The following is a 23,874-nucleotide window of genomic DNA, read 5'->3' as shown; positions in this document are numbered from 1 at the left end:
GAGACATCAGTATCGTTACCCACAATCCATCCTGCGACAGATCCATTGTAATGTAAACGTAATACACTTCAGCAAACACGTGGTCTACGTACACAGCCCGTGGCTCGTTGAATACATCAGCATGAATGTGCATCATTAAATCTCCGCCCGCTGTGTACTCCATGACAAAACACACATGTTCCGCCGTCTGGAAGCACGCAAACAGATTCACCAGGAACGGGTGCTGAGAGCTGTTCACGATCTCAAAGATCCGCTTCTCACACATCAGGCTGTCGACAGTGAAGAAGACAGAAGTGACCAGGACCATAAGTACCATAAGGTTTTACATTAAGAGACTTCAGCATGTAGTGTGTTATAATTCAGTTAAGCTCTCACTGGACAATTCCACCACACACCACCTGAGGTCATCCTCGCCTAAATACTAGCACTGGGTTGACGTGCTTCCTTTAAGACCTGGGCTGTTTCTTGCCCATGTAACAGGGCAGCGATCTGCTATCTGTCCACTTCCACATACAATGTGGTTGATTAATGATAAATATTGATAGTTAGGGATTTTATATTTATTTTATAGATAGCTGTGGCATGATTAGGAATTTTAATGTCTGACCTATTGACAACAAACTCTTTTCTGTCCCTTATTTACCCAGGTACATGTCTTTTGTGCCTCCAGGTATATTATTCTTATAATGCTTTCCTATTTTTCTTTTTTCTTGGTTTCCTAGATGGAACAAAAACTTTGGTTTTGCTCTTTGTGCCTGCCTCTTTAATATACTACGATCAGGCATAACATTATGACATTAAAACATTATGAGAGGTGAAGTGGCACCTGTTAGTGGGTGAGATTTAATAGGCAGCAAGTGAATATCAATGTTGATGTGTTAGATGCAGGAAGAATGGGCAAGCGTAAGGATTTGAGTTTGACGAGGGCCAAATTGTAACGTCTAGACTAAACTGCAGCTCTTGTGGGCTGTTCCTGGTCTGCAGTGGTCAGGATCTATCAAAAGTGCTCCAGGGTCGTGGGTGGCCGAGGCTCACTGATGCACATGAGGAGCAAAGGCTGGTCCATGTGGTCCGATACAACAGACGAGTTACTGTATCTCATATTGCTGAAGAAGTTAATGCTGTTGATGCTCGACAGGTTCAGGACTTTTTTGGCAGCAAAAGGGGAACCAATACAATATGAGGCAGGTGGTCATAATGTTATGTCTGATCAGTGTATGATTGTATTTTATTTTATGATTTATTAAACACTTGGGTGCTGTCAATGCACATGTTGTCAGCTACAGACTACCACTCTAAATGCCTCCTGATGCAGACTTACCTCTCCACTTCATCTCGGGCTACAATGTCTCCTTTCTTAAGTGCTTTAATAGCATACATTGAGCCTGATTTCTTATATTCCGCCAGCAATACCTGAAAAAAAAGTAATAAGCAGAATCGATTTACAGTAAAACTGCAGAAAAGGAAAAGTCGAATTAAACCAAGGACAACATAAGGGACGATGTTTACCTTGCCAAAATGACCTCTACCCAGCACAGCAATCAACCTGAAATTCTGAAGCCCCAATGGAGTTTTCTTCTGTTTGCTGCAGAAAATCAGTTACATATAAATAAAGAAAATGTAACACAAACAACAAAATAATGATGTGTATATCTTCGCATGTGTGGGTGTGAATACCCGCTGAGCGAGTGTGTTCTGTTGGGTCGTTGAGGTGTAGAGTCCTGAGGAGGCTCAATGATATTCGTTTTTTCCTGAAATCATGAAGAAACATTAAACAAAGAGTAAATGAATAACAGGACAAGAGTGAAGGATAAGAACAGACACTGACTTCAATCCATATGAATGGCAGTGTCTAGACTTTTACACAGCCCTTCAGACTGTGAGGGTCATATCACATCATTTCTCATGCACACAATTTTCCTCTGGGAATTTTATAACGGAGGACGTTTTACTATAGGCATGCTAACGTATTAATGTTGTTTAAAAACAGCTTAAGCAGGACACACGAGATCTGTTTTCTCACCGGTGTCTGTCCATCTGTCATGTCTCTCCTGAGTTCCACTTTCATGGGGGACTCCGAGTCCAGGCTCAGTTTCTCTACAGAGATCTCCCTACAACATGGACATGTCAAACACACAGATACCCGAACACACAGAGAAACACAGATGAAAACCAGAAACCTATATAGATGAATAGTAAAAATAATAGCAATACAGTGACTTGGTATGGCCAGTGTTTTCTAAATTGTTTTAAAAAAGCTGAACTTGTGGATTTTGCACAAATAAAGAGAGAACACCCTAAAAATGAATGCTATTATTTCTTATTTTCCCCTCAGTCCTAAAAAGCAGTAACCAATCAGGTGTGATTTCTTAATGAATATACCTAAAAATATTCACAGATTCATGAAGACTTGGATTTGTGTGAGAGCATTTAAACAGCATTAACAAACAAACAGTGAGAAACTTTCTTTTTTCTTTTGTCTATGCTTTTGTGTTATATATTAAATATTGCTTCATGGTATATAATCATCCAAAATGTACAAAATATGCTACGCGATTTTACCGGTAATCTCATGCGTCTACACTGCATATGCATTAAATGTGTGTATAAGTGTATTATTATTGTGTTTATTACCCAGACTGTATCGTGTGAGCAGCATTGGGACTGTAGGTTCCCGTGTTGTTAACGGTCGGAATGGCGTTTCTTAACAGCCGCACCCACGTGCCGATATCCACGTTCATCTGGCGCGCACGTAGGAAAGCTTTACCTGTAGATAAACGCACAAGATTTAACACACACTTCACACACAATACAGAAAAACGTATTTATTTGCTGTCTGAGTGAACGCTATCAAATTTTTCTGAGCGCTTAAAATTGACTCATATAAATGCTTTATAATGATGTTCATGTATACATCAGGAGGTTCCTACTTGCGGATCCTTTTTTCTTTTCAGTGTGTATTTTAGCACATGGTTATATAAAGTCTACATCCATACATGACCTTAACAGAGTGTGAACTCGACCGGGTGTTTGATCAACCATTAGAACATCCAGCGAGTCAGACAGATCAAAGCAGATGAGGTGCAGATGTGGAAAATATGCAGCTGCATGTTTATAGCCACATTGTGTCTTTCACATAAGCGGGTCTGCATGGCGTTAACGAAGAACAAAATGCGACTAAAGGAAAGTCTCGAGTGGACGATTACATTTGGATTAAATGGAAAGCTGTTTACCCTGTTGCTTAGAGAACACTTTCTTCTGCCTCTTAAGGCGTGGAACCCTTTCAATGACTGGGTTAAAGAATGTCACCTGGAACACAAACACACACACATACATACACACAAGGCTGAGATATTGGACCGACAGTAACAACATCTTTATAAATGGGTGTAGAAGTGTGTGTGTGTGTGTGTGTGTGTGTGTGTGTATACCTCAGCCAGCAGCAGGCCCTGTGGTTCCAGCTCCAGCTTAACTGTGTGTTTCTGGTTATCCAGGAAATCCTCCAGCTTCAGGAATTTCAGGGCACACAGAGAGCGATAGTCTTTCCAATACACAGCTATCTCCATTTCTCTAGACTACACACACACAAACACACACACACACACACACACACACACACACACACACACACACACACACACCGTCTTTAAAATGAATGAACAATGATTATATTTAGATGATAACTATAGATGTGTACATAAAGATTTATATGATGGAAAAGATGACTTTTTTTTGTTTATTTAAAAGGATGTATTTCTGGGGAAATGGAGGAAATGCATTGAATATGTATTAAAATGAAGATCTGATTTTGTCGCTATATATATATATATATATATATATATATATATATATATATATATATATATATATATATATATATAGCGACAAATCAAATATATATATATATATATATATATAGAGAGAGAGAGAGAGAGAGAGAGAGAGAGAGAGAGAGAGAGAGATAGAGAGAGAGAGAGAGAGAGAGAGAGAGAGAGAGATAAATATATGTGTATAATATATGCTTGTGTATGTATGTATGTATAAGTTTGTGTGAATATATATGTACACTGTTTAATATTTATATACATAACACAACTCATATGAGATTACGTTGGATGGAATTGAATTCTGACACATTCCCCACTCCCCTTTATTTAAATAGTTCATTTCCTCCTACCCCACGTTTTATGTTGTACGTTCCAACAACTTTGAGTATCATTTATAATTAAAACACAAAACAGAAATTGTACATATCATTATATGCTATATGATTGTAATCGAATGAAAGTTTCAAGTTCGAAACAAAACTTCAAAGCACTGACTTCTCCATGCTGAAGACTTTACTGTGGTGGAAAACATAGCGTTACAGCTTTTTTCTGACTGTACAAAATGTTGATACTGGAAACTTCTTCCAAAACTGCCAACTGAACCTACACCTTACATATCAAATAGTATCAATTACCCAATTTATTTTTAAATCAATGAATGTGGAACATCCACCATACAAGTCCTGTATCCATATCTTTAAATGAATCCGTATTGAGAACTCAATAATACTGTGTAGTAGAATAACATATATCAGAGTAATGGCAATTAAAATGTAGACTGTACTAGTATTTTACTATGATCAAATGCCATCCTACCACTAAATGTTCAAAAAAGCATAATTACCTGAGCTTCATTTTATCGCTACAGGTTTGGCAAATGGAATAAAATTATGTACCATTAAAGTGAACTGGTTGTAGTTAAAAAATCTCTTCATGTAGTCAAGTATTTTAAACATGAACAGATTTAGTCAGCTGACATTTACCTTTTTTTATTTCATATACCCATAAAACTGTGACCTGTAGTTTATTAGTTATTAATGCTCACCCTTTCCAACTCTATGGTGAATGTTTGGTCCCAAGTATTTTCTCCAACTGTCTTCCACGCTGTCTGACCCACCACAGTGTTATCCAGCTTCAGCACAGCACTCACGTCCGCTACACACACACACACACACACACACACAGAAGATACTGGTTGAGTTACACCACACACCAAATGTATACAACCAGCCGAGGCATGATTGATGTGAAGAGAAAAATCGTTGCTATAAATACTTTGATCAATTTGCTACACTAATTCCTCTCCACTGTTTCTCTTTTTCTACCCATCCTGAGGCATCCAGAGATTGGGGCAGCTCTAGTTGTGTCCCACGTTATGGAGACTTCGGACATTTGAGGAAAAACAACCTCTTAATCAACGTTCAAAATAACATGCTACATATGCTGTTCCTCCATTATTGAACATTTAAAAGCTTTGGCATGGAGGATTTGGTGTTGAATCTATAATGATCTCAGCTAATGTAGAAGTCGTTCGGGAGCTCCTGGTTCCACAACTCCAAAAGTCTCTACTGAATAATACTGTAAATGGAAATTACTCACTAAAATAATCACACACTCCGGTTTCTCATGATATTTCTGACTCGCCGCTGTTTATAATGTTGTAATGGTTTATAATCACACTCTTGGTGTCACCTAAATGAAGATGGGTTCCATTTAGAGTCTGGTTTCTTCCTCATAACATCTAAGGAAGTTTTTTCTTGCCACAGTCGACCCAGGTTTGCTCATCACTGATAAATACACCAATTTAAATAAAAGTGAACTTTGTTCTATAATTCTTACATTCTGTAAAGTTGCTTTGAGATAAAGCCCACTGTGAGATAGAAATAAAATTTAATAAAATTTTATATAATTTGTCACCAATCTATTCACTGATAATCCATGGATACGAATATAAACAAACAGTCATCTTAAATACTAGGTGGTATCAAAAAGTTTCAAGACTGCTGGTGCTATTCTGACCACGTGCCTTACCACGTCTGCTATTTCATCATGGAGAGCATGTTAGAACAAAGAGCAAATGTGAAACTCGGGACGTTTGAAGTGACATACGTTTGATGTACGGAGATGCTACAACGAGTCGTTCGAGGTGTTTTGACCGGCATGCGCGCTTTAAGAGTGAAAGAACATCTCTGGAAAACGACGAGAGATCATGAAGACCTTCAACAAGCTCGACCCCCGAAAATGTCGAAACCATTTGGCAACTTTATGATAATGTTTAGAGAACAAGCCACATGATCTCACTTCTGCACCCACCCTACTCGCCAGATTTGGCTCCTGTGGACTTCAGCCTCTTCCCAAACATCACCGTTTTTGACACCAATACAAAAGATTCTTCACACGCTTTTGAAAGAAGACTTCCAGAATACATTCCAGAAGTGGTAAACGTGTGTAAACGTAGATATATATAGTACTTTCTTGTAAACTGAGCTAATCTAAAAACTTTTTGATACCACCTCATAGTTTGGATGTAGATATGAACCATCCTGGAAGAGCTAAACTACTTGTGCAACCCTACAGGGTTTCAGATACTGCCTCGTGCTACAAGTAGTAACAACAAAACTAGAGACAAATCAGTGAGGAAGGACAAGATGAGAGAGTCTGTTGCCACCACCTGCAAAACCATTCCTGTTGTAATGGTTGTCTCCTCTGCATTTGTACTAAAAGCAGGGGAAACTGATTCACAGTCACTTATGCTTTTTATACTGTATATATCTCTCTCTGATGATATTGTGCAAATATTAGAACACACACTCACAGGAGAGCTCATCTGTTTTCAGTGTGCTCTTGCCACTAACGCTGCCACTGCGGCTGTACAGCCCTTTTCCACTGCGCATGAAGGAGCGAGCCTCGCCGGGACTGTGGCACGGCAACACCACCGGGCTGCCACGGCTACGGCCCGGAACCACTTCCAACATGCCCACGCAGCCTAGTAATTTCACCTGTAGCATGCCTGACACACACACACACACACACACACACACACACACACACACACAATTGATTAACTTTAAAAATAACTATGGCATAGTACACTTATAAGTTCTGTCCAAACAAATTCAGAGTTTAAATACTATTTGTGTTTTTCATAATATTTTCAAGATCTTAAAAGTTACCAGTGAGAGGAGAGGGTTTAGACAGTGTGCTGTACTGGTTGTGCAGGTAGGGGGTGCTGTGACGTGAGCTGAATGTGGGTGAGGAGGCCAGGACGAGCTCCTCTTTGATTAGACAGGCTTTGGGATGATCCTCGGGTAGATCAGCCAGGCGCTGGTCTAAAGAGACCTTCAGTAGATCCAGCCTCTGAGTGGACTCACTCAGACGACACTGAGCCTAAAGAGAAAGAGAGAGGAGGGGAGAGAGAGAGAGAGAGAGAGAGAGAGAGAGAGAGAGAAAGAGTAATACACTTCAACATGAGAGGCTCGCTAAGACATTTATTACTATTGACATTATTTGCATAAGAGATATTTTTGGTTTTCTGCCCAGCTGCTCTAAGTGAATTGCGCATTGTAAATTAAAGTGCATTTAAGAGACAATAATCAAGGGACAATGTCGGGTTTTTATTATTTAAAACAAGGACCAAAACCATATGCATGCTTACAAAAAAAGAGCACTTAAATGTGCATGAAAATATTAATCAGTGGAATTAAGGAAAAATACAAATTGTGTATGCGTTGCATTTTTTTTTACATTTTTAATGACTATAATCATTTGGATTCTTCTAGCCTGTTTATGCTCTTAAATCTGTGTGTGTGTGTGTGTGTGTGTGTGTGTGTGTGTATTAGTGTGTATACTTCGGACATGGCTTTTTTGTCCTGCACTTTGTTGGCTCCCAACAGCCTCAGAACATTTTTGGCTCCCTCTGCAACAGCATGCTCTACTCGGTAGTGATGCCTCAGCTCCTCGATCCTCAGCTCTATCCCACATGGGTCGGGCTTTCCTGTAAGACGGATGGGATTTTCAGCTTTTCACAACCCTTGCCTTTGGTTTCAATTTTCACTCATGCATATTATTACACAAGAATTTAACAGTAGCCTACTTAGAAAAAAAAGTAAAAGAGTAATAAACATGTGATTTTAAAAGCTTGCTTGATTATTTTTTTTTTTTCCAAATTTATGAATGCTAATATTTTCTGTATGGAGTCTCCAGTGTCAGCTCTTCATTGTTAGAGGTAAAGCCGGAGAAATGTCACAAATTGCAGTTCCTAGTTAACAAGCGGTTGAGGGAAATAACTTATTTAGAAGACTTTTCACAAAATTAAATCTCATTGTAACTGGAAAAAAATTAATAAAATGTTGTGAAATTGCTGTTGAAATTGCTGTTATATATGTGTTGCTGTTGTATATATGTATACTTCATATTTGCACCATATTTAGTATTATTGTAATATATATTGCACATTTGCACTCCCATAAAGTTATTATATTGTCACAGGAAAATTACTTCAATCTAACTTAAAATTAAAACTCCAAAGTATTTTCATATTATGTTTTATTCCTTACATACAATATATTCCTGGTACAAGAATTCCTGTATTCCTGTAGAATAAATCAGTTTCAGCACTTTGCTATTTTCCAAGCCATTTTACGAGCATTAATTCCTCGTAACACTAGTTAAATTGAAGATGGCGCCGGTAAGGTCGGCTGCCTTCGCGACTGCTCTGGCTACGTCTTTTTAAATGTATTGTAATTTTTTTTCATAGTAATTTATACTTTTTATTTATCTACCTTTTTTTTAATATCCTTAATTCTATTCCGTTAACCTAAACATGTACTGCAGGTATGAGAAATTGTGCGAGTCAGAGTTTGTAATTTCTCAATAAATCACGAGCGGGTTGAGACCAAAGGTTTGTGCTTAATGTGTGAGAGAGACAGATATAGAGATAGAATGTGTGAGGAATACACAGTGAGTGCAGGGGCTGTTGGATGAGTGGAGATGCTTTCATGTCCTATTAAGGTACCAGACTTGGGAACACAAATATGCACCCAGAAATGTGTGTCTGTATGTGTTGCAGAGGTGTAATAAATACAGTGTTAGACTCCAGACAGCAGTGCAGTGTTTGCAGCAGGTGAGCTATGTAATGTGGTAGAGTGCAGTTAATAGCATTACACACACAAAAAGCCTTTTAATACTTTCTATTGTCTCTGAGCAAGACATGGAATGCTTCTGACCATGCATATGTGTGTGTGTTTGTGTGTGTGTGTGTTTACTACAAACCATTGTTCTGCTGTTTGACTTATTTCAGAATGTTTATATTTCTTTATTTTAATGCAAATATATGTTTAAGATGATAGCTTTAGAGCTAAATGATTTTTAGATTAAAAAAAAAAACAAAATATTTATTTATATACATGCTTATACATTAGGTTATTGCTGTGTGAGCACACTGAGGTAAAAAGAAAAGTCCCTTGATCAATAAGCAGCTATATATATTTATATATATATATATATATATATATATATATATATATATATATATATATATATATATATATATATATATATATATATATATATATATATATATATATATATATATATATATATATATATATATATATATATATATAGAGTTGCTTATTGATCTGTTTTACTTCAGTGTGCTCACACAGCAATAACCTAATGTCATGCAGAGATACATTTCATAGTGTAACTCTTACAGATCGAAGCAAACACACACACACACACACACACACACACACACACACACACACACACACACACACACACACACACACCTTGTATGTCCTCATTGTGCTCGTGAGCCTGCATTGCTTTGCGAATTTGCATGCGAATGATGTCAATCTTGGTTTTGCTGTCCTGGAGCATCTGCTGTGCGGTCTGCAACATCTTTTTATCCTAGGACACACACAAACACACACACAAAGTAATATTATACTTAAGGTTTATTACAAAAAGAAAAAAGTATACACAGGTCCTTGTTGTTAGCAAGAATTTGCAATGGGGTCTGTAAAAAAACTGTAGGAGACCCATCACTTTAGGTCTGAAGCACAGCAATCCAAGCATACATTTACCATAAATCTAATCTAAGCAGAAATTTAACAAGGAATATTCACCATCAATACGTCTCCTAATGTTAAAATAAAGTGCATGTTGGTTTGATATGTTATATTTCACTGGCAAGCTGTGTTGGTTTATTACTGTCTCATATATTGATACAGGCACCTGAGCAATAACTGACATGTTGACAGAGTGTGTTCATTCCTTCTGGTGTTTTAACCAAAAATGCAGCAAACAGGTAATAATACTGAGTGATATTACACATTTAGATCATTTGTGTTTATTTTGAAAAGTAGCCCAAATTGATACCAGTCTTTTCATCTTTACCATTGAGGCCCACTGGCCATTAGCCATTTGAATTCATATACTGTATTTATGTAATATTTATTACAAGGCCCCCAAAGTTCCCAAAACTACTACTCAAATTCAGTTCAAATTACAATGCCCTAAGCTGCTACTCAAACTGAATGAGGATCCAGGGATAAAGAGGGAAGAAGGGGAAGTAGCTCAGTGGATGTTGGACTTTACATTGGAGAGATTCTACAATCTTATCCACAAAAAGCCACAAATATGGCTTCAGACTTTCTTTCCAGCAAAACTGTAAGCACAATTGATAGCTGAATGGAAGGAATTAGAATCGAGTGTGGCTTCTGGTTGAAATGAAATCCTATAGACACACCTCTGTGGAAAAGACTAAAGAGCACTGATTTTAATTTACACATGGAGTATTTTGGAAAGTCGAAGTTTAATAAATCACAGTCCAAAAGGAGTCTCAAGTCTTGAGTCTGAATTAAGGTAGAAGAAACATTGATCAGATCATATGTAAAATGAAATTGTTTGTAATGTGTATTTGTTTGTCCCTTCCCTAGGATGCTCGGCTATATACACCGTTCCTTTGAAAAAACTGAATTTTTTCAGGTAAAATCCGAAACGGGAACGAAAAATCTCTATCATTGCAGATAGAGAGAAAGAGACTGACTGTGTGCAAGTGAGTGTGCGTTACCTTGGTTGAGCTGTTGGCGTAGATAGGGATCATGTTCTCAGCACCTTGCTTGACTTTAAGCTCTATGTTAAGCTGCCTCTCCAGTGCGGCAATACGGTCCTGATGGGCCGAGGTTCGACTCTCTGTGCCAGGAGACCGGGGCACATCATCTACGGTGGGCAGAGATCACATTTAAGACTGTCAGAATCTGCTGTAATGTGAGGTTAAAGCCTAAGATTTGAGTAGGAGTAAATATCAGCTAATGCTTATGGAAAAAGTCAGATCTGTCATTTAATGGGGTCTCAGTTATACAAGATAAATATTAAATATATAATGTCTGTGCATCCAGCTGTGAGCACAATCAAGACTTATAAGTGAGTACTGAGGTATAAACACAAAGTAAACATTTATTTTTAAAGCAACTTGTACCACAAATGCTACTAATGAATGACTAGAAACCCATTTAACATGCAAGATCAAAGTTTTTTTCTGTCACTAGAACACAATGCTCCATGCTTTTACTGGTAGACTCACCACGAGCATCATCTGTTCCTTTGACAACAATATGGGCATCAAGCTCCTGGAGCTGGTCATGGAGGCATTGGAGACGCCGGTTGGAGGTGCGCAGCTGGCTGTCCACTTGCTGGGCATTGCGTTTGTCTGTGGTTGCACGTCTCAGGTTCTCTGCTCCTTCCTTGATCTTTAGCTCTTTGCGAATCTCACGGCGGATCTTCTCACGTTCCTCATCCAGCCGCTGCTGCACGCTTGTATCTGAAAAGTCTGAGCCATGGTCCAGACCTAGCTGTTCCAGAACGGACAACCCACCCGGATCACTCTGGAGACAAAAAAACGAGAGAGGTTTAAAATGAATGGGCAAATCACTGTGTGTAAAAATCTAGAGGAAAGCGTTCGCAGAAGAATGCAGGTAACTATAACAGGATGGTTGGCTTCTACATTTTTTTTTTTTTTTATCATACAGTGTAATTGATATTCTTGGTAAGGTTTTGGCTACTTCTTGTTTGATGCATATATGGACATTCGGTGCCACCCGGATGAGAATGAGTTCCCTTTTGTGTCTGGTTCCTCTTAAGGTTTCTTCTTCAGGCAATCTCAGGGAGATTTTTTTTTTTTGCCACAGTCACCACTGGCTTGTTTATTAGAGACAAACTTACAATTATAAGAAACAAACCTATACATTCTTTATTATCACATTATCTCTATAAAGCTGCTTTTGACAATGTCCATTGTTAAAAGCGCAATACAAATAAAAATGAATTAAACTGAACAGAATAGATTCACATCACAGCAGTAGGTGAAAGTCACCGACATTAACACTGTTTTTTTAAAGAATCATCAGCAGAAAAACTGCCAGTGTCAGTAACAACTACAGAATACCGTAAAGCCCAATGGACCATTCCATCATAAGTTCAATGTCCCTGACTTCTGCAATGGTGCCATAGCAATAAAACAAACTGTATGTCGATTGTTGTATTTAGATTAAAAACTGATTATGTTTAATTAAATTTATGTAAAGAATATTTTGAAAAAGTACAAGAATATCAAGTCAATATAAAAATACAATACTAAATATACGATAAGTGAATAACCTGCGTCCTTAACCTGCCGTCTCAAAGAACAGCCAGCTCATAAATTTACATGATTATGTTAGCTAACTAGATTAGCAAACCATTTAAGTTATAATTTATAATCCACAGTAAAAAAACTATCTGTGTCAATTTGTTATGCACCATACCATAAATATTACTTTGCTACAGGTAATACAAGTAATAGATGCAAGATGTGATGACATCACCTTGACAACACTTGCGTGTCTACCCTATACAACAACATTTAGCAAACCCTTCAGGTTATGTCATTATAACAAGCAGGGGTAAGCTATTTAAGTCTCTACCGTTTATTTTCCTAATAATTTAAGGTCATTGGAGTATAAACAGGAAATCTTTCTCAGCAAATGCTACACCAGTACAGAAAGTGTAAATAAACCCTGTTCACAGCCTTATGAGGCTAACAGAGATCACATTCTGTCAAAACAGAAATACAGAAGTGGTTGTGTCTGAGGTTGTACTTTAAGACCAAACAATCAACGACATGCATAAAACTGTGAAAAGAGAAACAAACTGCTAAAGCAAAGCAAAAATATATGCAACTAGACCCGAGACGTAAAATACACAATCGGCTACAGAGAGACACTTCAGAAAACATCATTCAAAAAGTAATGTGCGTTTTCCAGGAACTAGCGACGTGTAAATCGCACTGCTGTAGCTCTTGTACGCCAGGAAGTTGTGCTTGCAGCATTGCAAACCACCTTATTCCACAACAGGCAACAGTATTAGTGCTCCAGTAACCACCGAAGTCAGGTCTGTTAGTCCTACTCACTGTCGCCGCTCAAGACAAAATTCATGCAGAACAACGGAGGTGACACTCCACCTGCGTTTCCAGGTATTCCCAGCGATCCCAGTGATCCCATTCCCCTGACCAGCACATGCTGTTTACTCCAGCTCTACTATCCGAACTCTAACTGAGACATACAGCAAGCCGGAGAGAAACAGAGACAGAAAGGAAGGGAAAGCCATGGTCGGGGTCGCCCTCCCTGTGCAGGATATCCGGCTGAGCCTCAGCACGGTCACTTCCTGTTTCCTGTGAAGTTGTGCCTGGCCAAAAACTAGCGCATGGATTTTAGTTTGATTGTTTTCCCATAGAATCCTTCAATAAGGTATATATCTAATGTGTAATAACTAAAATGTCAAACTGCATTTTACCCTTTTTAAACGCTTTATATTAGTGAGGATTTGTGTAAGTAGGGTGTCCTGCATATACAACGATCAAAAAACAGAGTGCAGCGAGTGCAAATGAGCAACAGCAAATTAGCTAGAGATAAAGAGAGAAGGATGACATCACTAGCTCATATTACAGGATGTGAATAGAAGCAAAGTAGTGGAACTTCCTGCTCTACATCCAGCTCAGATTCCTTGAATGCAGCTTCCAGTTAAACAAACACAATGACACACAAGAAAACTTTAAAGAAAGACTTTCAACCCAAACTCTTTCCTCATCTGTAGGAAATGTGCGGACAATACAATGTTCCAAAGGATTGACAAAAATATAGGATTACTTTTAATAATATACCGTTGAATCATTCAATATTCTTCAAGCAATAATTTCAGAAAAAACTGTTTGGTAGCTTGAATGTTTCTGCAATGCACATGTCTGAATCTGACTGCTAATGCTAGATGGTGAGCTTCGTTGACAGACATGACTGACTGATGCCTGTTCCTAATCTCATAATGTACCCAGAATCCATAATTTTGTTCCTCTATGCGGATATTTGACTGCTGTCTAAATATAAGAACACCATCATTTACTAAAGAGTTCTGACTTATAGCTTTCATAACACTACATGTATATGATTCCCCTTTCACAGGATTCAATCTTCATCAGAACTTTTTATGTCATTTGTACAGCTGTGACCTGTCTTTTAGCTAATATTCCCCTACTAGCTTTTTATCATTGGCTCCATGCATTGAAAAGACTGCTGACAGAAGACCAGTGACTGTAAATAAAAAATGTTCTCTACCTGTTCTTGCAGACATTCTTCACAAATCTCCCTGCAGAAAGTCTAAGCAATACCACCCTGTAGTTAGTGGTTTGTGACCGCAGTCTATGTTTGGGTTTGTTTTCCAAAAAAGAGCCTCGTCTTTTAAACCACAGTGATCAGGATAAAAGGGGTTGCTAAAAATAAATGATTGAATGAATGAGTAATATGTGTTGTATAATTATAGCTCGGGTCAATCATCTCGTGGTCATTTAAATTCAAATCCCAAATGAATTCTGATTTTCCTTTTTGAACCTGATCTGATTAACCCCCAATTACCAAACTAAGCTACTATTATTACTATATGTAAAATTGGAGCTTTTTAGAAATTAGAAATGTTTTTCTTTCTGTGTGTCCAGTAAGCATCATGTTTGTCTCCATGTAAAAATGAACCACAAATATTTTGTTTGGTTTCACAGGATCTCGATTTTCTCATGTGGGTTTCCTCCAAGGTGTCCACTATTTTTCTTACACTAAACTGCTCATAGAACAAGTGTTTGAATGTAAGACTGTAACTACAGCTCAGTGTAAGAGTCAGCATTATTATTAAAGTGTATGGCTTCCGTGGAAGTAGTTTAACAGTCAAGATTATTATCTTCCATTTTGCAAATGCATCTCTAAGCTGTGTATGGTGGTTTATTTTCATTATTTTACTTCCTACAGTATGCTTCTATTCAACTTAGCAGATCTGCACATACTATTGGGCAAGTGATTAAGATAATTGTCTATGTGGTATTTCACACACTTTTCCTCGTGAGTTTCCTTCTGTTGACTTCAGCAAATCTGCACATCCTGGTACCTATTGGGCAACTGGTTGGGATTCTTTTTTATTGAATACAAATACACACCCTCACAAGCCATTAGAGCTTAAAGGTGTTTAGGCTGGATGCACAAAAACTAATCCTATACAACAGTAACATGTTATACCTGCTTTAGTATCTGATTATCTTACACACACACACACACACACACACACACACACACACACACACACACACACTCAACCCCCTCACGTGCACATGAACACAACCAAACACAAAAGTGTGGCAGTGACTAAGCTATAACTAAACCGCAAACAATGGCAGTAACTGCACTGTGTTCAAAAACACATGAGTCATTTACAGTAAGTGGAGTAGCAAGAATAACAGAGAGAGAAAGATAGGCAATGAGGGAAAACACTATAAAAGTGGCGGAGGAAGTTAAATTCCAGCTCTTCTTTTATGCCATTTAATCCAACCTAATAATTAAGATCAGCTCTTTAAAATAAAGCTCAGTCTGGTTACAAGTTATTAATCTGGACTGGTGTAACCAAACAAATCCAGATGCAGCAGACTGAATTGTGGTTTGCAGTAAAGAAACAATTATACAAATACGCCTGATGAACAACTGACTGTTTCTGCCATTAGATCTATTGAATACCAGCATTATGGTTAGTATTTTCTTTTATATATATATATATATATATATATATATATATATATATATATATATATATATAAAACCCCGTGTGGTTTCGTAAGAAAAGAATCCAAATTTTCAAGTCAACCAAAATCACAGCTGGAGTGACATCAAATCACCATGACTGTGATCAATGTAAAGTGGGATTTTTTCTCTCTTCTTTTACTGAGTTTCTATCAGAATTTGTTTTAGATCATTTATTATACAGATAGAATATGTATAAATCTGGCCTATAACATTGACTATACAAATGTTTTGAGAAAATGCTCATCAACTTTTCACCTAGATTCTTGCTAAGCTACTCTTTATTGTTTGTTGTTGTTGCTGTGCTGCAATATCAGTAAATGTTCACTATAGGAGGACAATACCAACCTAGGCAACCCGGGCCTTAAACTGTAAAAATGCAGCGTAAGCTGCTTTTATTAACTATGACAGAGCAAAAATGCGTTCCTGGCGTTTTTTCCCCCCCAACCTTTGACATCATTCCAATTTGCAAATAACAACTTACAAGGCAACGCAAATGCAGCATTATTTTCTGGTTGTTTTTTTTTTTTTTTACTTACACCAAAAATGGTTTTGTTCAAGTGTAAATTTATTCATTTACAGTAATAAAATATTCACCCAATGTATTATTTTAAAAAGCATCTATAAACAACAAACCTCTAACTCTGGAGCGTCAGATATCTTTTGTACTCTTTTCTGCCCACAGGATTCAAAATGGTAAAGCAGATATAAATAATTTCCCCTGAAAGGTTTTTTTTACAAGATTTATGTAAAAAAAATATAATCTGCCATGTCAGTCAAACTACCTCCTTCTGTGAGTTAGTTAGATTCTTGATTACATTATTAACTAATTGTACTTGATTCTCTAGCAAATACTAGACTATTTCTTCATTCAGACTTTCTTACACTGAATAACTTAATGATTGTAACAAAAAGGCTGATAATAGAGTTTCCTTTCATAAATGTTACATAAACAAAAGTATAATCAACCATTGTAGTTTTGTAGTATGAAATGTTCAGATACTTTGTATAGACTAGAGCCATGCTGTTGTAAATTCTTTGGACCAATTCCAGTGAAGTCTGGAAAATTCACCTGCTCTAGTTCTGTAGTGGGAAGATGCTGGTAAAAGGGAAAAAAAATCACCAGCTCTCTAAATACAGTGTAAAAAGTCTTGCAAATTGAATGCAATTCCTACATTGACTGACCCATGTTTCTACAGGGGAGTGCCTGTTTAAAGTGACTTAAACACAAACCTCTCACGCCTCTATTTCAAACATAATTGAATTCAACAGCAAAAAAGTCAACACGGATGTGCAATGGTAAAAAAGAGGCAGAATTTGTCAAAAAGAGAAGCTTGGCATTGCTCTACTTCCTGTCTGCAAAAGCATGATTATTTACACTAGAGGAAACACTGATATACAAAAACTTGGTGTGCATACTAAACACACAATTTAGTTTCGCTATGATCAACACACCGCTCATAAATTTTTAGAACTTCAAGGAAATATTGTCCTTAGTACCCCCTTAAAAATAAACAATAGGGTTGGACATGAACGAGAGAACGAGCAAAGGAAGAAAGGAATTGAATTATAAAAGAGACAAAAAGACATCTGAGGCAGTGTTGTAAACATGTCAGCTATAAAGGGAAGGGGCCATAGTACACAAAACCGTAGCACAAGTAAGAGCAAACTTCTAGCAGAGTGAATAAGATACTCATCAGAAGAGCATACAGGACTGAGAAATCTTAAAATCCAATCTGAATTTACATTGGACCATACAAATGGGCAATGGGTAAAGCCTACCCCTTGAGTGGTGCCACCTGTTTCAGGGTGGCTGACAATATCTTGTCTCTCCATTTGAGCGTCTCCACCCATTTCTTCCGTGGCCATGATGGCGGTCGAAACAAAACCGCTACTTGCAATAGCTTCCTCCAGTCAGACTCCCAGAATCCAAATTGCAAGGCTGTATTCTCACTCGAGAAACAATGAAAACAAATAAGGGGCAAACTGTCTTTGGTAAAAAAAAAAAAAAAAAGAAAAGAAAAAAGAAGAAGGAGGTCACGGCCCCACCCCACAAAGCTTCCTGAAGAGAAGTAGCTGAAGAGCATGCAGCAAACACACTGTGCAAACATGCAGAAGTCTTATACGTCATGTAACGGTTGGTAGTCCCAGAGTCTGAGGAGTCAACCAGCTGAGATGATACGGATTGCTGAGACGCAGACCGAAGAAGAAGTGACTAGGATACATTTTGTTTTCTTTGAATACTAAGGTCTAAATTGTTACATTGTAGGCTGTTTACTAGCTGTTACTATGGTGACAATAACATATTAGAACTATATTATAAAACTATGACATGGCTTCAGAAATAATGTCTCAAGCTGTTAAAAAATAATAAATTATTTAATGTATAACATAGAATATGTACAGAGTCATGGAAACCATTAGATTGTTCGTGATAATTTTTCGATGGTGACCACTAGAACAAACTGTATTTCCAGGGCTTTCAGACAGACTGTTTGTCAAAATGAGGAAGCAGAGCATTAGCCAGCTGGACTCAAATGAACCGCAAACGGATCGATTTCATCTGACTTGTATAGTCAGTATTTGCCCGGCTGACAGGTCTATTGTCTCAGGTACTGGAACCAGTTAGTATCATGTAAACTGCTCAGAATGAAGCAATGCACTCTTGTGGGTGGGTCAGATGATCAGGTAATAACCAGGGTTACAACATCTGGGACAGAGTCAGGGACTGAACATCTGCCTCATTAATAAAGAAATCCACCAGGAAATTATGACCAGACGATGTGTTAAATGCCTGAAGCATTAGGGTGTTGCATATGAGAAAAAACAGCACCCATTAGCATGTAAGACAGTGGGTGTAGAACTTCCAATTCATGAACTATTTCATGAGGCATGTGAAAGCTTCAATGTACTTGCCAGATTCTTCACTTTGTTTGCCCAAAAATATAAACAGGTTGCTAACACAGGTATCTAACATAATTTAAACACTATTATGATAAGAATGTAGAATGCAAATCCTGCATTGGACTCAAGTCTGGTCTCAGTTTCTGTATTGACTTGGAATTTTTATTTGGTCTTAGAAGTTGCCTGGCTGAATAATGTTTTTGTACTCGACTAAAAGCTTCTAAAAAAAAAAAAAGAAATCAATCAAAAAAAATCACCATTTCTTTTCAGGTGGACAAAATGTGGCACAGAGTAAATCCTTCACTGAGCAGCCTGAACAGATGCACAAATAAATGAACTAGTTTAAGTAAATGTCTGGCCTCAGAAAGAATATATAACTGGATTCAATCTCTCTTGATCTTGACATTGTCCTCTTGGATCTTTACTTAATCAGCTAGTCAGCAGTCTGGACTGCAATCCTATGATGAGCTCAATTAGCTAGTGAGTATGTACATCACTACAGACCTAAAAAAATTAATACTCAAAAGTTCCAGCAGAGCCATAGTCCTTATTTTATCCTAATAATAATAAATATATATTGTTTGTGTCCTCAACAAAACAACATTTAAAGATTTCTAATCTCACATCACATTGCTATTTTGTTGAATAAAAATACAGATGCAGCCAGGCTTAAATGACAGTTGTAAAAAAAAAAAAAGCACACTTTGGTCAATTTGATCAGCTTACACGCCTTTTACATTTTTGTACGTCCATAAAAGCTCAATTATTCAACCACTAATGGCTAAAGTGCGTCCTTGCTTTCATTATGTAGGTGGCAGAAATTGTCAAATACTTATAACAACTGAATCATTTAACATTTTACTGTACAGTTCAATTAAAAACATTACTTTGTAAAAATCATTGGGGCAATTTGGTTTTCATGGATGACAGACATGAGATAAAACTGGGAAACTGCAAAAGGCTTCCTGAATCATAGTTTTCATATTTATTATTAAATGAATGGATTTAATTTAAATGTCAGTACCCCAAATAGTTGGCTTACAATTAATGTCAAACTAGATTAAATAAATAAATAGTAATAAATGACAACGACATTATACTAATATTAAAATAATGAGGCTTATACTTGAGTAATTTGTTCTCTGGATTGTGCATAAAGCAACCTACTGAACCTAATTATCTGCCAAGCACTAAGAATTAAACCTTGATTAATAGCCTGCACGTTCATTTTTCCTTGATGTCTTATTTATTTACCCAGTGAGAGTAAACTCCACTTTCACAGCAGTTCTAGGCTTAACTGAACACTGCTGAAATTCCTTCAACACACACAAGGGGACGCTTTCAGTGAAAATGCTCTCTTGGCCCTTTTTTTTGTGGCATCAGCATGACTTTATCGCAACATTGTTGTCATCTATAACTGAGGGTCCAAGGACATAAACAAAGCAAGTCATACAGGAAAGAGGCACATGGTGGAGGAAAGAGTCAGAAAGCAGGAGTTGGTGGAAAAACAGGTGCTTTCAAGACTAAATCCATACACAGAATAAAAAAACCTTCCCATAGAGAAAAAAAAAAACATGCTGGCACGAATTATAAAACCAGAACAAACGGCAAGTTGCTCTGCTTTGACATGGCTTGAGTGTTGTGCAGCTGGTCTTTTTGGGTGGGAAACTGTGGGTGTTTTAATGTCTATGTAGCCTTTTTTTCTCCTAAAACTCTTAAATTGACCTGAACCAGCATTTACACACACACACACACACACACACACACACACACACACACACACAAATCAGTTACAGTAAGAGAGTCTGTAGGAAAGGCCTCAAAATGGCTGGCTTTAATGAAGTTTTAATGGTGTAGTGACGTGGCTAGTTATAAATACCCTGGAACACTATTGATGTGTGTGTGTGTGTGTGTGTGTGTGTGTGTGTGTGTGTGTGTGTGTGTGTGTCTAACCAGACATATGACTTACCACAGAATGAAAGTTCTCATCTCATAAAATAGGGAATGAGATTTTAAGACTCAAGACACATTAATAGTATTATTTGTGTTGTGTAATTGAACTAAAAATGCAAACATTTAGTGTGTATTTAAAGCCAAATATTTAGTAATCAGTATTCAGACTCCACGTGGGCTCATTGAATGGTTATTCACAGCTCTGCGTAACGCAGACGACTGTTTTGTATTCAGTTCAGTCTTTCTTTAACTCTGTCGCTCTCTCACAGATGGAGCTCTATTCTGTTACCGTGACTCGTGAGAATGCCAGCAATCCTGTAGTTCGTTTAAACCCCTAGGGGACAAACTGAAGAAGAGGGAAAGAACAGAGGGATTGAGAGAAAGAAAGAACACATTGGATACACATACATAAAAAAAAAAAAAAAAACAGACACCGAGAAATTTTTGTCTGGATCCATACAATAGGTCTCTCAATGCAGTAACTAACAAATTTGCATGTTCAAATATCCATATTTATGAACATTCAAATGGTTAAAATAATATATTCTACCTTTAGACCTCCTTTTAAACGGTTTCCGAAACTTTTTAGCAGAATGTTGCTTCAGATATTGGAATGGGGCTCTGAAAAAAGACTATAATTTTTTCTAAATGAAATATAAATGCAAACAAAAAGATGTGACCCCAGAATCTCAAAAGGCTACATATAGGGTTTCTAAAACTTTAATATTCATACATATGCCATTATTTAGATCAATTCTTTACACACACGTCAAGGAAAAAAGAAAGTCTTTCAGATCAAGGACACACAAATGCTTCCTACACTGAAGTTATGCCTGCTGGCATGTGATACAACTGAGCCACGAACTATCTATAACAAATAAGGACATGAGGTGTAGAATATAAATTTGCTGTTGTTTAGCATGCCTTCAGATGTATTAGCATTACATTTTCCATGACAATGGACAAGCATGACAATACACAATTCCAGCTTCATGGCTTGGAGTGGAAGAAAGATGCCTTAACTTGTGCCTGTAGTCCAAGGTTGGTTGATGGTAATCTTTGATTTGGCCCACAATGCCTTTTATGAGAAAAGAAAAGAAAAGGAAAAATGCTATTTGGAAAAACATTTGAAAAATAAGGACCAGCTTTATGTGTCTCATTAAAGATCACCGAAAAGCATTATTAGGTATTAAACTTTATCATACAATACAAATACTTTGGTTTGGACTGTTTCTCTGAGGTTTCACTGAAATTAAATAAAACTGCATTAGTTAAGCAGATATCAATGTAATGTAATGTAAGAATCTTTTTGTTTATTAATATTGAGAAATCACAATTGAGAAGAACCATGACAACTTTAATTTCAACATAATGTTTGGGACAATGCAACATTTATTTATTTCGGTCAAGTTTGATTTTTAGCCCTTCATAGAAAAGGTTTGGGCACATTTGGTGTAGAGGATCTTGAGTGGCCTGCTATAGAGCTCTGACCTCAACCCCAACACCACTTTTGGGATGAACTGGAACACTAACAGGCCTACTCACCCTACATCAGTACCTGACTTTACTAACACCCTTGTGGCTGAATGTGCACAAATCTCCACAAGCTCACACAAAATCTAGTGGAACATCTTCCCAGAAGAGTGGACAGCAAATGGATAGCTGTCCACAAACATATAATGTATACATCAAACAATATGGGCATTTGACCTTAATGTGACCTTGACCCTGTTTGGACCAATGCAAAACTCAAATCAGGTTATCTGCTGTTTACAATAACGATTCATATAAATCCTATAAAGAGGTTCAACAAATTGTTTGCTCTGGAGGGATACAAATAATGTGCAGTGTTGCAGAATGTCTGCTTTTATTTTATTACTGACTTTATCTATGTATTTTTATCTTTAAATCATGTTGTGAGCATATATAGTGAATATAAAGCCTATTTTTATTAAGAATGGTACATCAAGACAAATTTCAATAATAAAAAGGACAATGTGAAGAAAGTTTGACTTTCTGATAAACAATTGCGATATTAAAGTAATGCAATGAATTAGTTTATTTTTGCTAATGAAATTCTCACAGCTTGTTGTCTCTTTTGTGATTCGGACACGCTGTGTATCACTGCTACACTATTACACTGGCGCCTCGTTAATATACAAACGCATCTCAACATGAGTCACTTAAATCCCTCGTGTATACATGTGGGCTGGGTGACAAGAAAACATTATCATTGAAATGGACAACAAAACTGAGAAAGTGGATAATAGAACTAAAAAAATGAATGAGTCCTTTTCGATGAAAGGAGAAAAGGAAAAGCTTCTAGTAACGGGAACTCCCACTGCCCAATGCTGCTGGCCTCATGTCCTTTTCTGACCATATCCTTCTCTCCCCTACACACACACACACACACACACACACACACACACACACACACACACACACACACACACAGAAACATCTGGAAGATTCTTTAAATTCTTGTGTGGTGAGAAAACATGCTGTCCAGTAGGTGGACACACCTCAAACAGGAAAAAGTGGATGGATAGATAGAGGAATATAATCAATCTTACGAAATGCAGAGAGACACGAGAGACACAGGACAGCAAACGGACATATGCTTTGATCCCAAATGAAAACACACAGCATGAGACTTGTGCATATTGGCAAAAAAGATCTGTGTGTGTGTGTGTAAGTGTATGTGTGTGTGTGTGTGTGTGTGTGTGTGTGTGTGTGTGTCAGTATAGACAGAGTTCATTCCAGAGTTCAGTGTGCAAAGAGCCAATTCTGCCACTGATATCCAGAGTCTCGGCAAAATGTGTGTGTGTGTGTGTGTGTGTGTGTGTGTGTGTGTGTGTGTTTGCTTGCATACATTTGTGTGCAGTTCCTATGAGTGAAAAATGAATAGTGCCATTGTAGCACAGTCAAAGATAGAGAGAGGCGGGAAGCACTAGGACTTCACTAGCTTCTATTGTTTGCATGCAAATGCCCACACACACACACACACACACACACACACACACACACACACACACACA

At 37.4% G+C, this 23,874-nt stretch overlaps 1 protein-coding gene across 3 annotated transcripts in view; it reads right to left on the bottom strand.

Annotated features, from left to right (window-relative positions):
- pkn1a (protein kinase N1a) overlaps positions 1–23,874 on the bottom strand; it is a 45,098-nt gene that overhangs the window by 4,966 nt on the left and 16,258 nt on the right. The window contains exons 1-16 of one of the 3 annotated variants that reach the window (XM_046837681.1): positions 17,762–18,039; positions 11,419–11,719; positions 10,906–11,054; positions 9,620–9,740; positions 7,676–7,821; positions 7,001–7,214; positions 6,643–6,837; positions 4,873–4,982; positions 3,432–3,575; positions 3,234–3,309; positions 2,635–2,767; positions 2,024–2,111; positions 1,678–1,751; positions 1,510–1,585; positions 1,322–1,413; positions 93–269 (exon numbers count right to left, since the gene is read on the bottom strand). In XM_046837681.1, coding sequence (XP_046693637.1) covers positions 93–269; positions 1,322–1,413; positions 1,510–1,585; positions 1,678–1,751; positions 2,024–2,111; positions 2,635–2,767; positions 3,234–3,309; positions 3,432–3,575; positions 4,873–4,982; positions 6,643–6,837; positions 7,001–7,214; positions 7,676–7,821; positions 9,620–9,740; positions 10,906–11,054; positions 11,419–11,719; positions 17,762–17,848 — 2,183 coding nt within the window. In that variant the 5' untranslated portion in view covers positions 17,849–18,039. Of the gene's footprint in view, positions 1–92; positions 270–1,321; positions 1,414–1,509; positions 1,586–1,677; positions 1,752–2,023; positions 2,112–2,634; positions 2,768–3,233; positions 3,310–3,431; positions 3,576–4,872; positions 4,983–6,642; positions 6,838–7,000; positions 7,215–7,675; positions 7,822–9,619; positions 9,741–10,905; positions 11,055–11,418; positions 11,720–13,332; positions 13,501–17,761; positions 18,040–23,874 lie in introns of those variants that run through there. The other 2 variants (XM_046837682.1, XM_046837683.1) reach the window with 2 other exon arrangements.

Source organism: Silurus meridionalis, chromosome 24 (genome assembly GCF_014805685.1).
Source record: "Silurus meridionalis isolate SWU-2019-XX chromosome 24, ASM1480568v1, whole genome shotgun sequence".
Lineage (NCBI taxonomy): Eukaryota > Metazoa > Chordata > Actinopteri > Siluriformes > Siluridae > Silurus > Silurus meridionalis.
The sequence above is the reverse complement of the archived record's forward strand: the minus strand, read 5'-3'. Positions and strand labels throughout refer to the sequence as shown.